This window comes from Pseudorasbora parva, chromosome 24, assembly GCF_024679245.1.
Source record: "Pseudorasbora parva isolate DD20220531a chromosome 24, ASM2467924v1, whole genome shotgun sequence".
NCBI lineage: Eukaryota > Metazoa > Chordata > Actinopteri > Cypriniformes > Gobionidae > Pseudorasbora > Pseudorasbora parva.
The window spans coordinates 6,013,904-6,028,391 of record NC_090195.1 but is presented as its reverse complement, the minus strand read 5'-3'; the positions used below and the strand labels follow the sequence as shown (position 1 = coordinate 6,028,391).

Here is a 14,488-nt window from a genome sequence, read left to right as displayed (position 1 = left end):
CTGTGATCTATAGGTTGTTAACCCGGTTTAGGTTAAGAAATGTAATTTCACCAAAGAAGTTTTTTTTACAAGCAATCCGTGTAGCTAATATGTAAGGGATAATGTACACCCAGCCGGCTGGGTGTACATTATCCCGCTTATTACACGGCTACTAGTCTCAAATAAATAATTATTAGACACAAAATATTGTCTTGAGATTAAATATTTTATTAGCTCTTACGCAAAGCTTCCGCGAAGAAAAACAGTTCCAACCTGCTTTAAGCATTTATCTATTGCTGCTAAATGTTGAAAATTAATGCTGAAAGGGTTAGTTCACCCAAAAATGAAACCAAGCCTATGATTTACTCACCCTCAAGTCATCATAGGTGTATGACATTCTTCTTTCAGACAAATACAATCAGAGTTATATTTAAAAAGTCCAGGCTAACGTTAATCCCAGCAGTAGTTGTAGTTGTGTTTGAAGTCCATAAAAAATGCAGCTGTCCGTCAAATAACGTGCTCCACACGGCTCCGATGGGTTAATAGAGCCTTCTGATTCTAATCAATGCGTTTGTGTAAGAAAAATATCTATATTAAAAACGTTATAAAGGAAACCCGCCTTGAAGTTTTCCATTGTAACCCACGGCAGTTAAAGCCACAAGATGGCACCAACGTTAAGCACAGAAGTAGTACCGGTCAAGATAACTCGTAATACCCGTATGAGCGGTTGTTATCTGGAAATAACATACCGCTGGAATGCGCGATTGACCAATCAGAATCAAGTATTTCACAGAGCCGTGTAATAAGTGACGATAAACTTCGCACTTAACACTGAGGATCTGAATTTGTGACGATCGGGTGAAGATGAATGGAATGTTATTAACAGCGGATTCGGTGACGTTAGAGCTGATCCGCGCATCTCTAGTACGCCAATCTCTACTCTTCTTATTATTTCAAGTTACCTTCCTCTTATATATTTAGTATTGCTCTTTAATAAAGAAAAAAGTAATTATTATCCGATTAATCGATTAATTGCGCAAATAAAGTGCTAGATTAATCAATTACAGAAAGAATCGATAGTAGCAGCCCTAGACAAAATTCATATTTAAAAGCTATAAGCATTAAAACATGCAGTCTCTCACTTCCACCAATATGGATCAGTGATTTCAATGACATCTCTCTGCACTTCAGCTTCTCATCAGATTTTCTGTCCTAAATGCTCTCTAGAATCTGAAGCCCCGCCCCCTACATTATAAATAGACACTGAAGCTGCGGCTGAAATCTGTCTCATGTTTTCTACATGTTGAATGGCACACAGTGCACTATATAGGGGATAGGGAACAATTCAGACAGTGCTTTCCATTGGGCGAATGAAGTCTGATTTCACATTAGTGTCACACAAACCACCAGAGCTCCGGTCCAGAGACACGATAGCACAGAGCGGATCATATCAGCGAGTCGACACAGACCTCAAAAAGTATCGGACACATTTGAATTCTGCACAGAATGCTGTATTTTAATCAAATGGAGGAGATTAGGAGGAAAAACGGTTAGAGATTAGAAGGAAACTGCGGCTTTATCAAGCTCAGGGGCTCTGGCTGAGCTTTGACATAAAACTAAAGGCTATTGGCTATTTTTTTTAAAGGGGAGGAGCTGTACGATATGTTCCGGCCTGTCTTCCTGTATCAGGGGAAATTACCTCAACACATTGACTACTGAAACATGTTTCAAGGCAATTCCGTGGGGCTTTAAAGCTGAATCGACTTTGTTTCATAATTGATGACTGGACTGAAGTGGATCACTAAACTGACTTGAACTGAATAATGACTTTGTCTTTAATAATGTCTTTGTAAAGCTGCTTTACAGCAGATTTTGATTTTGTCTCATACTTGAAGTTTTCATCATTGATTGATATTGTCAGCTATGAAACAATCCATATTGTATAATTGACTATTATTTGTAAAAAAAAAATGAATCCGTCAATTCGCTCTGTGCAACCATTTCATATCAATCACCAGCTTGCACATTGCACAGGCTCTTGTTCGCACCCACATAGCGAAAAGGCAAACTCCACCACTCCTGTCAACCTAGTCGCCCCCTCGAAAGGGTGTCCGCTCATCCAGAAATTTCTCCATCGCCATCCCTCAGCGGTAAAATGCACTCTGAGTTACAGAAAATCTCACCGGCTCACTGACTCACCAGTTACAACCACATCTAAGACTAACAATCATCTGATCTTATGTGAAAGCACTATTGATAACACAATAAATCAATCATCTCCACAATGAACTTTGAACATAAATGTTGGCATTTATGGTGTTTCAGCAGGGAATCGTGATGTATTTACCTGAGAAATACTATGCGTAGCTGCTTATGAAATACAGAAATAGATCATTCGAACCTATAGAAGCTCCATGATAAAAAAAATAAGACAGCTTGAGAGGGTTTTGTAAAACCCCTGCGATTCTAGAAGTGCCGTGACTATAGCAGCAAGGGTCTCGATTTGCATTTAAATAACCTGTGACCAAAGCTCATCGAATCTGAACTCTCGCCCTGACCGTTGATATGAGAGTCAAGAGGTCGGGTCTGTATAAAAATTGGGAGTCAGAATCAATGTATCTGATGAGGTGTATAAAACCTGAAAGCTCGCTTCAAGATGAGCGACTGATGCTGACGAAAGCTTTGCAGGAGAGATTCTCATTATGAAACATCACATCTGCATTTAGATCTGCTATGAAAATCAGACTGGTGCGTCGATATTAATACAAAACTTTTTTTCATTTGACAATCTCTGCTCCTCAAACATTGAACTAAATGTTGTCTGTAAACCAAACATTGTGACAACATTACTCTTAAATTCCAAATGCTAGTTTTCCATCTAATTAAACTACAAAAAGCATTGCACTTTAAGATGTTTTATCCCATTTTTAGCGTTCAAATGCCCCCTTAATTAAGCATAATGTAGATAAATGATTTGTGATGCCTGTAATAGATACACTTCCCAGTTCGCATGCACCATCAGCTTGTCTGTAAAACCATTTATGGGAACCAATAGGTCAGATCTGTTGTAAATATTGTCAAAGTCGTTGACATAATCATTCGATAAACTCACTTTACCCAAATGAACGACTGATGCACAAACAGCGGATGAGAGGTGCTTCGGGATGCATTTTTCCAGAAGAGCTTCTGATTATGAAACAATCAAATCTGCATTAAGATTTACTGTGAAAATCACATCTGACTGGCATGTCAATATTAATGCAGAGAGCCACAAATCTTTGCTTCACAATTTAATTTACATCTCCAACACACTGATGCGTTTTGGAAGCTCGTGGTTATGCAAGATCTGGGTTCATTCCCAAACAATCCAACTGGACAAAGTGTCAACATCAGCTGTATCATTCATGCATCATCCAAGACATATTATGTCACAGCTCTATTAAAACATTGCATTGCATATTAAGTGGTCCTCGGCTATCAGTAGCCCCTAATTAGGATGATTAGTGATGTACACTCATTTTTGTCCCCTAGTTTTCACGCACCATCTGCCTTTAACGTTACACTGACAGACAATACAATGCTTCATTGTGGCATCAATTAATCTGGCCTTGTGCTTACCTTCAATAGAGATCACATGCTCGCGGATCTGGTTCTGGAGGGCCAGGTCATCGATGCGCTCGATCAGGTCGTATATTGCATAAATGTTCGGGTGGACGGACTCGAACCGATGGATCTCGCCTCTGATGGCTGCTGAGTTGGACAAAACGAACTGCGAGCCCGAAGAGCCGGACTGCGCTGCAGGGCCCGATACGGTTCCCGAGCCAAACTGACCCGCCCCGGAGCTCCCGGACGATCCGGATCCGAACTGAGGAGGAATCGTCTGAGGAACGGGCACCGGTGTGGGTACCGTTCCCGGGGTGGGCATAGCGGGCTGGGACTGCTGAGAGATCCCGGACACTGACACCGAAACCGGGACGCTCGATTGGTAATTCATCGTTGTGGATTTAGGAACCGCTCACGGGAATAATAGAAATGCCGCGTTTGGAAAGATTTGGAGAGCGCGCGACGAATCCGCACTGCACACTCTGATTTGATAAAGAATAATAACAACTATATGTGACGCATCAATGGGTTTCCAACAAATCCGCGCGCCTTGCTCATAATACCAAAACTTCAATCAGCATCATTGTTCCCAGCGACGATCTCGCTCTTTTGCGCGTGTCCTCTCCTTTTTTGACAATGAAAGTCTTTCAGATGGACACACCTTTGTTCTGGGCGAGCTTCTGGACCGATTCTCTCTCTGTTTTGCTTCCCAGCCTGAAGCGAACACAATGAGGCCGGTTATCGCAATGCGCCCGAGTCCATTGACTGACTGAATGCGACGGTTCTACTCTAAAGTCATAAACACGTTTGAATCCTCTTTTGGTCCAAGAAGTCCCTCCCCGGCCCCCACCTCCATCCACTAGATGTGGGAAGTCCGACTCTTTTAGCGAATCGGTTCGGTCAGCGAACCAGTTCAAAGAGTCGAGTGACCGTTTTCTTTTGAGCTCTTGTTCAAACATGTTCCCAGAGCCCCCTACGCTGTATTTTAAATAATTTGTACAGAAAATCGTTTATACACGTTAAGGAACGGTCACAGTAGCGATATTTCAGAAAAAATATGTTTATTAATAGCGTATTGATGTGTGAAGCACTGCTCACACAAGTCATTTTGAACAAACCGAGCTTGAAATTACCAAAGGTTTGACTGGCTGCACATTTAATCAGTATACGGTGAAATACATTTAAAAATAGATTTGCAGTCCATTTAAATAGATTTTAATTCGTTCAGATAGATTCAAACAGTCCATTTCATCGGTTAGCTGTTTCTCGTCACTGCGTTTTCATTCTCAGAGCTTTAATTTCAAACGTGACAACAACATTATAATTTTTGACAACAATATTATAATTAGACTCAATTTAATTGTTAAATATAGTATAACATATATAATTCTGTTACATGTCTCCCAGATTTACACTTAACAAAGTCTCATGATAGCCTACTGTGATTTCCAAACGCTTCGCGAGTCGAATCATTTAAAAGATCCGGTTCAGAAGAACGATTCGGACATCACTACCATCCACTGCGACGTCACACATCACGTAACTGTTTGAAATGGGGGAGTGATATTCGATTGGATGTTTGTGTGGGGTTGGTATAAATCGACTGATGCTTCAGTACCCTATTATGTAACCAGATATTGCTTGACAGTTTAATGCTTATAATTGTTCAGTCATCCACAGACACACACAACAAGTAGATTTAGTTGACGGTTTCTGATCGAGGGTTACAGCTTTAGCAATATCAAAAGACCATAATTTACAGTAGGTAGGCCTATAATACACATGACATCTCAGGCTTGACACATTTATTGTTGGTTTTACAGCAAATAAAGACGTGATGCTCTGTCCACTCTAAATACAATATCAAGGCATTCTCTAGCATTATTCTGTCAAGATTCACCCTTACATTAAACTACTGTGATGGTATCAGATAATTACGGAATGATTATATTTATTTACCATTGTATATTAATGATAGAATAAGCTTCTACCTTGCTACATATCCAGATAACATGTTAGCTATTGGTGTGGTCATGATACCATGTTTTTTGTTAGGATAATCCCAAGAATATAATGTTTTTAAACTGCATTTGTGATGTTTTGATATCAAAGCTTTCCACTGGATGGGTAAATAACTGAGAAGTTGCAGTTTAACCACCTAAAACTGTCGGTATTGATCATTTCTTCTCTAGCTTTGGGGAGATCTCTTCTCACACTGTTTTGCTGAATGGCCCCATTGAGTCACTTGTTAGGTGTCATTTTGTAATGTGATTAGAATCGACACAATTTCTATCTCTATCTCAGTTCCCCAAGGTTTGTGCTGTGATCCCCTTCATGTCGACTGTTTCTTCAGTCAGAGAGAATTGAATTGTATATTGTGTGTGTGTGTGTGTGTGTGTGTGTGTGTGTGTGTGTGTGTGTGTGTGTGTGTGTGTGTGTGTGTGTGTGTGTGTGTGTGTGTGTGTGGAGGACAAAACCTGCAAAAACAATAAATAAACAAATCCACAAAATTATCCATATATAAATAAATGCATTAATCCACATATTCCTACATAAATAAATATATAAATAATAAAATGTGTGAGAATATAAACAAATTAATAAAACAAATGTTGGGGGGAATAAATAAATGTTTTAAAGCAAATGCTAAATTGAAAGTTGACTTTTTTACTTTTACCGTTTATTCATTTTTGAATGTAGAAGTATTTATTTTTCGTTGGTGCAGCTAATGAGGAGAGTGTCAATCAAACGTCAGAAGGCGGTCTGTATGCCACCATTGGCTGATGGCTGTTGACGCCCTCCTAATTAGCATGTTAGGCCAAGGAAAAATAAATACTGAGGAACATTCAAAAGTGAATAAATAGTTAAGTGGGTAAAACTTTCAGTTTAGCATTTCCTTCAACATTTTTTTATATCCCCCAACATATTTTTTAATTATTTTTTATTATTTATCTCCACCCACATTTAATTATTCATGTATTTATTTATGCAGGAATATGTGAATTTATGTATTTATTTGTACATTTGTTTATATATTTATTTAGGCCTAGAATTTTGTGGATTTGTTTATTTATTTGTTTATTCGATTGCATTTTTATTTATTTATTGTTTTTGCAGGTTTCGTCTTCGTGTGTGTGTGTGTGTGTGTGTGTGTGTGTGTGTGTGTGTGTGTGTGTGTGTGTGTGTGTGTGTGTAAATGGCAATATTCAAATTCCTTGTCCATGTGGGGAAATTGTTTTTCCCCGTGAGGAAAACAGCTTATATAAATCATAATCACACTAAGTGTTGTTTTTTGAAAATGTAAAAATCCAAAAAGTTTTCTGTGATGTTCATTTTAGTACAGTGAACTCATTGTCATGTTCAAGAAACCAATTTGAAATGATTTAGCTTTGTGACATGGTGCATTATCCTGCTGGAAGTAGCCATCAGAGGATGGGTACATAGTGGTCAAAAAGAGATGGAAATGGTCAGAAACAATGCTCAGGTAGGCCGTGGCATTTAAACGATGCCCAATTGGCACTAAGGGGCCTAAAGTGTGCCAAGAAAACAAACCCCACACCACTACACCACCACCACCAGTCTGCACAGTGGTAACAAGGCATGATGGATCCATGTTCTCATTCTGTTTACCCCAAATTCTGACTCTACCATCTGAATGTCTCAACAGAAATCGAAACTCATCAGACCAGGCAACATTTTTCCAGTCTTCAGCTGTCCAAATTTGGTGAGCTTGTGCAAATTGTAGTCTATTTTTCCTATTTGTAGTGTTGATGAGTGGTACCCGGTGGGGTCTTCTGCTGTTGTAGCCCATCCGCCTCAAGGTTGTGTGTGTTGTGGCTTCACAAATGCTTTGCTGCATACCTCGGTTGTAACGAGTGGTTATGTCAGTCAAAGTTGCTCTTCTATCAGCTTGAATCAGTCGGCCCATTCTCCTCTGACCTCTAGCATCAACAAGGCATTTTCTCCCACAGGACTGCCACATACTGAATGTTTTTCCCTTTTCACACCATTCTTTGTAAACCCTAGAAATGGTTGTGTGTGAAAATCCCAGTAACTGAGCAGATTGTGAAATACTCAGACCGGCCCGTCTGTCACCAACAACCATGCCACGCTCAAAATTGCTTAAATCACCTTTCTTTCCCATTCTGACATTCAGTTTGGAGTTCAGGAGATTGTCTTTACCAGGACCACACCCCTAAATGCATTGAAGCAACTACCATGTGATTGGTAGATTAGATAATTGCATTAATGAGTAATTGAACAGGTGTTCCTAATAATCCTTTAGGTGAGTGTGTATATATATACTGAACAAAATTATAAATGCAACACTTTTGTTTTTTGCCCCATTTTTCATTAGCTGAGCTCAAAGTTCTAAGACTTTTTCTATACACAAAAGGCCTATTTCTCTCAAATATGTGTTCACAAATCTGTCTAAATCTGTTAGTGTATTACATTTGAATTAACTATACTATATTAGTAATACTATTTTTAAATGTGACCCTGGACCACAAAACAATAACCAATAGTACATTGTATGGGTTAAAATGTTCGCTTTTTCTTATAGACCAAAAGTAAGTAAAGTAAAAATAAGTAAAGATCATATTCCATTAAGATATTTTGTAAAATTCCTATTGTAAATACAATTTTTTACAAATACAATAGTAATATGCATTGCTACAGACTTCATTTGGACAGATTTAAAGGTGATTTTCTTCTAATTTAGATTTGTTTGCTCCCTCAGATTCCAGGTTTTCAAATAGTTTTATTTCGGCCAGATATTGCCCTATCAAACCACACACAGTGTTTTTGCTGTGTGTGTGTGTGTGTGTGTGTGTGTGTGTGTGTGTGTGTGTGTGTGTGTGTGTGTGTGTGTGTGTGTGTGTGTGTGTTTTTGTTGTGTGTGTGTGTGTGTGTGTATGTTTCCTGATTAATCTGCAATATTCACAAACATCTCTGTGTATTTCTGTATCCCAGTTTGCCATTGTTTGTTTGATGGAGAGATCTGAACTTTGTGAGATTTGCTGTGGGCTTTATTCATATTCCATTTTATCATGTACGCATACTTTGATCTTGAGAGAAATATTGCGGCATTACATTATTTCCCACTTGAAACTAGTGAGAATATAATTCACCGAACTTTATTAATTAAGATAATGGTGATTTGGTGCAGTTGAATCTTAGACCCACTTTCCTTTAGATAAAAACTGCTTATGGCTTTTTACTCTTTTAACATCCCATAATACAAAATGCTGATATCGCACTGATCATGCAAGACCTTACGCAACACTTCTGAGATTCAAGCAATAAGGCACTCAGCATTTTTTTTCCTTATTTGAACTCAAATCAAGTTCTCTGAGAAGAATTTGAGTGTTCTGACATAATTCATAAGCTCCGTAATGTAGATATTGAAATGAAGCAGTTCATCAAAAGACATAAAGTCCCTTCTGACTGTCATTAAAGGGTCACCCAGGAAATAAGTTCTAGCCAGTAGCCCTTATTAATAGTTATAGAGTTACTCCAGAGGGAAAGATTATGGTAATTTTCAACTGATTCTGTATTCAAATGTAGCAGTTACGAAATACCTTTGAGAGGAATCTGTTTAGATACAACTGAGGTCGTGGATTTGACGTTTGCAGAGCCAGAAATGGTTCAATCCATGATTAGAGACATCTGTCCATCCTGAGATTGATTGGCAAGCTTCACTGAGAGCAACTGACTCAGTTCAGGGATTCACAGGAGTGTGTCTCCATCTGTTGGTCAAATGTGGAACTGTAAGACACGTTCTGCCCATCTATAACGCAATCGCATGAAGAAATACGTACACATGAGTGACCTAAACGGTTTTTGATGCCCTCTACTAGATACAATCATACACGTTTATCTCGCAATAAATGAATCGCCACTGTTTCTTTATAGGCTGAAGCATCTTGTCTGAATGTTATACTAGTATTACTTTCGTTTACAGGTTTTCAACACCGATCCTGAGGGGGGAAATATTTAGGCTACCGTATTTGTTGACACTACTTTGCCTCCATCTTTTGTTTTTAAGGAATATATGCGCGTTTGGTACTACACTGTAAAAAATTATTTAGAAAAAAAGTTACCTGGTTGCCTTAAAATTTTGAGTTCATTGAAATTAAAATTTTGAGTTAATACAATGAAATTTTTTTGAGATTCGACAACCTTTATTAAAAGATTATTAAAAGATTTTGTAAGCATATTGGGTAATAATGTGTGTGTCATTTCTGATGACAGAGTGAAACATGCCAAATTGTGCTATTTTCATGATTTATCACATTTTTTATTTGGTTTAGATACAAAAATATTTTGAGTTTCTATTTATTAAACTAATTTCCTTCATTGTATCAACTCAAATTTTTAATTTCAATAAACTCAACATTTTAAGGCAACCAGGTTACTTACTTTTTTAAGTTAAACCAACAAAAACCACCACAAATTTTTTACAGTGTATTATTTATCAGGGTTGTATTATTTGTCTGTTAAATCCAGCATCTTAATTCAACAGTATTGCTTTTGAAATTAGTTCAGCTCTGTGTGTCGGTTTATTTGGGCTCCCTATATCTATTTTGGAATGATATATCAACCCTCCAAATTGCATTTAAATGGTCTTGATAATGCAATAGAAAAGCTCTGTGCAAATATTAAATCTCCAAACTCTCATATTTGCACAGCACAAGATCCTAAAGGATTTGATTGCTTACTTTTATCATGCATTATTTATTTTTAAAGTTCACAAAAACGTGTAAGAATCTATCTATCTATCTATCTATCTATCTATCTATCTATCTATCTATCTATCTATCTATCTATCTATCTATCTATCTATCTATCTATCTATCTATCTATCTATCTATCTATCTATCTATCTATCTATCTATCTATCTATCTATCTATCTATCTATCTATCTATCTATCTATCTATCTATCTATCTATCTATCTATCTATCTATCTATCTATCTATCGTCCATATCAGTGTGTGTGTGTGTGTGTGTGTGTGTGTGTGTGTGTGTGTGTGTGTGTGTGTGTGAGAGCCTGTTTATGTGGTTTATGAGGACACAAATTTGTATAACTACTTGGGTATTACACTGGCATTACACTATAAATGTGGTTTATGAGGACATTTCAAATGTCCTCATAATTCAAATGGCCTTAAAAACATACTAAATGATGTTTTTTTGAGAAAGTAAAAATGCAGAATATTTCCTGTGATGGGTAGGTTTAGGGGCAGGGGCAGTGTAAGGGGATAGAAAATACGGTTTGTACAGTATAAAAACCATTACGCCTATGGAGAGTCCCTGTAAACCACATAGACCAACGTGTGTGTGTGTGTGTGTGTGTGTGTGTGTGTGTGTGTGTGTGTGTGTGTGTGTGTGTGTGTGTGTGTGTGTGTGTGTGTGGTTCAGTGTAATTTTGATCCACACATATTTCCATTATCTATAGTGACAAAAACATTAATCATAGCATTATTATTTTGTGTTCCACAGTAGAAAGAAAGTCATAGTTTGAAGCGTTATGATTAAATAATGCCCCAATTGTCATTTTTTGGGTGAACTATCTCTTTATCAAGACACCATTTAAAGTCCTTTTATAGTTATTGTAAAACATTTTCTTGTTATTATTATAAATGTACAGAAAATGTATTTTTCCCCATATTAATCATGTTTTCATTTAATCATTTTTTCAGTTAAATTCTTGTTTTATTGTCTTAATGAAATGGAATTTCAAGAACTTGACATGACTTGAAACTGAACTGAGTTTCAGCCACTCAAACACTTCCAGGCATTTGCTACCTACTTCAAGTGCTTTGCATTCCGTTACATTTATAAACTGTCCTGACCTATAAAGTCTCAATACCAAAGGAACAGTTAACCACAAGTTACATGTGTCACAGTGCAGCACATGGTCACAGAAATTAGTACCGACAGTTGCTGATAAAACATTAATTTACATCATCAGACATAAAGGTGTTTGCACAATGGCACAATGTAAGCATATCAGGAAACACATTTCAGCAAATATTTCACATTATGAATGTTCACATTGTTAGTGTGCAGAATACAAAACAATGGCTCACGGGTCCTCATTACTCTCAAAATGGCTTCTGTCCTGTTTTAACCAAGAAGTTCCCTAAAGCACAAGTCAGACAGATTTGCCATGAATATAATATAATATAATCCCATGGGTTTCAACTTTCATGGAGGAAAAGACCTAAAGGCCCAAATGCTTAAATATTTCTAGACTGAATAATATTCAGCCTCATGGCTTTCTGACATGTTAAATAGTCCAAATTCTAAAATGAGAAAGAAGTGATCTTTGTTATAATGATTAATTTATACATTATATTGGCAAAGTTTTGGGACGTCTGCCTTTACATCCACATGAACTTTACAGGTTTTGCCCGTTGCTTGAACACTACAGACCCATGCTTATAGACTAAAACAACTTGAAGCTTTTGTTACCATACCTCAAACACTTGTACCCATTAAACAAAAGCGCTACTTTGCACTCTAGTTGTAATTCTGCAACACACTTGGTCCCTGCATATTACACTCTATTTCATACATAAGACACTTCATTCAAAAATGAAATTTCAGGGTGCCATTTGGAAAACACATGTATCCAAAATACAACACACATCGGGTGATTGCAACCACTCAAATACAGACCTGAAGACATTTACATGCAAAACTGAACACCAATCAGGCAACCACAAATAGGCCTCAGTTAAGTCATTTTGAGAACTTTGCAAGCATTGAAGCAGAGAGAGAGAGAGAGCGAGAGAGGGGGGGGGGGGGTCAAAGAGCTATACAACTTTGCAACTTTGGTGGTTGATGTGGTAAGTCATGGCCTGACAGTGAGGGAACCTGGGCAGAGAGTCCTCCACATCTAAGCTGGTTCACAGTTGCATCCATCACAAGGACATTCAGACTGGAAAACAGCAACTCCATTCTAGACTGTATCTATCTACTGTACCATATCACCTTACTGTATTGCAAGTTGGCTAGTGCTCCTTTAGTAACATTTTTTTTTAGTTTTGTGTAACATACAGTACAGCACATAGCACTGTACCATTGAGATTGTACTGTAGTGTGAAGCATAGTACAGTGATGTACAGTATTATGTCATTTGTAACATTTCAGTACTTTCATTTTTGGTTTTTGTGAAACTTTGTTAGGAAAAAAAGAAGTGTTGCTTTGCGTCACAGAATGCTAACTGATGAACTGAATAAAAACAGTGAAAATTAAAGACTGCAGTGTTTTATATAAAGTAGACTGTGTTCCCCCTGATCTGAAAGTGTGTTCATATGATGCAAGTGTGTATCATTTTGTCATCAGAGTTACATTTTGACAAAGGTTTTTGTAGCAGAGTTTAGGTTTTGATTGTAGAGTTTCAATTTGACACAGATGTGAATGGTATATTTTCCAGTGTTGTGTCATCTTTACTTGTGTGTAGAGTTTTGGCACAACGAGCAAAGTTTTGCTAAATGTGTTCAAGCAACGGCCAAAAACTGTAATGACATCCAATTCTTAATTGTAATATGGATGTTTTCTATTCTTTTTTTTCTACAGAAAGTAATTTATTTTGCAGAAATCCTAATCAGAGGTTAAAGTGGGGTTTGAACTTTATCTTATTGTTTAAGATTATTTTTTGTTATTACTATTTTTTTTATTATGCAAACCAAGAAACTATTTAGAGGAGACAAATACAAAATAACCAAGGCCAATAAAATATAAGCTACAATACAACAATCAACTCAAGTGTGTGTGTGTCTGTGTGTGCGTGCGTGCGTGTGGGAGTGGAACGATGTGGGAGTGGAAGAACTAAGGAACATCTACAGTATATATCTGACATACCAATGGTAAAAACAAGACTATATGATGACAATAAAATGAACGATGATAATAATAGTAATATTAATATAAAAAACTGGAGGGTGGAAGATTAAGAAGATGACTAACATGTCACACTACAATGGGCCATCAAGGAGAGGTGTTGGGGAGCACAAGGGCCAAGACCCCATGAGACACTCCCTACCCCTGGCTGACACACACACCACCTGTTTTTGTTTTGTTTTGTTTTTCCTGCATTCATTGTTAAACGTGTGTGTATGTATTTCAACTATGATGCATTAAAAAAGGAACTATAACAGCTTCAACTCTCCTAGGAAAGCTTTCCACAAGGTTTAGGAGTGTGTTTATGGGCATTTTTGACCATTCTACTAGAAGCTAATTTTGTGAGGTCAGGCACTGATGTTGGACAAGACGGTCTGGGTCGCAGTCTTCGCTCTAATTCATCCCAAAGATGTTCTATCGGGTTGAGGTCTGGACTCTGTGCAGTCAAGTTCCTCCACATCAAACTCACTCATCCATGTCTTTATGGACCTTGCTTTGTGCACTGGTGTGCAGTCATGTTGGAACAGGAAAGGGACATCCTTAAACTGTTCACACAAAGTTAGGAGAATGAAATTGTCCAAAATGTCTTGGTATGCTGAAGCATTAAGTGTTCCTTTCACTGGACAACCCCACATCATAAACCCTCCTCCACCAAACTTTACACTTGGCACAATGCTGTAAGGCAAGTACCATTCTCATGGCAACCGCCAAACCCAGACTCGTCCACTGGATTTACAGACAGATTTATCACTCCAGAGAACACATCTCCACTGCTCTAGAGTCCAGTGCCATCTCAGTTGCGTTTGTACATTTCTCAGATAAGAAATTAAATTCTCAAAACTACTTGTTCAACCTCCCCATCATCTAGTCACTTGTGCACATCATGTTTCTCATTCTTTTGAAAAAGTTGCAAATGCTTTGGTACAATCATTCAATTGATTGCGTACAATTGTCTGCTCTTTCCTACATTATCAATTACTAATGTCATGTT

The 14,488-nt window shown here is 37.6% G+C and overlaps 1 protein-coding gene across 1 annotated transcript in view; it reads right to left on the bottom strand.

The window, feature by feature from the left end:
- agap3 (ArfGAP with GTPase domain, ankyrin repeat and PH domain 3) overlaps positions 1 to 4,417 on the bottom strand; it is a 214,401-nt gene extending 209,984 nt beyond the window's left edge. Inside the window, exon 1 of the mRNA XM_067435496.1 lies at positions 3,598 to 4,417. Coding sequence (XP_067291597.1) covers positions 3,598 to 3,973 — 376 coding nt within the window. The 5' untranslated portion in view covers positions 3,974 to 4,417. The remainder of the gene's footprint in view (positions 1 to 3,597) is intronic.
- Between the last annotated feature and the right edge of the window lie 10,071 nt (positions 4,418 to 14,488).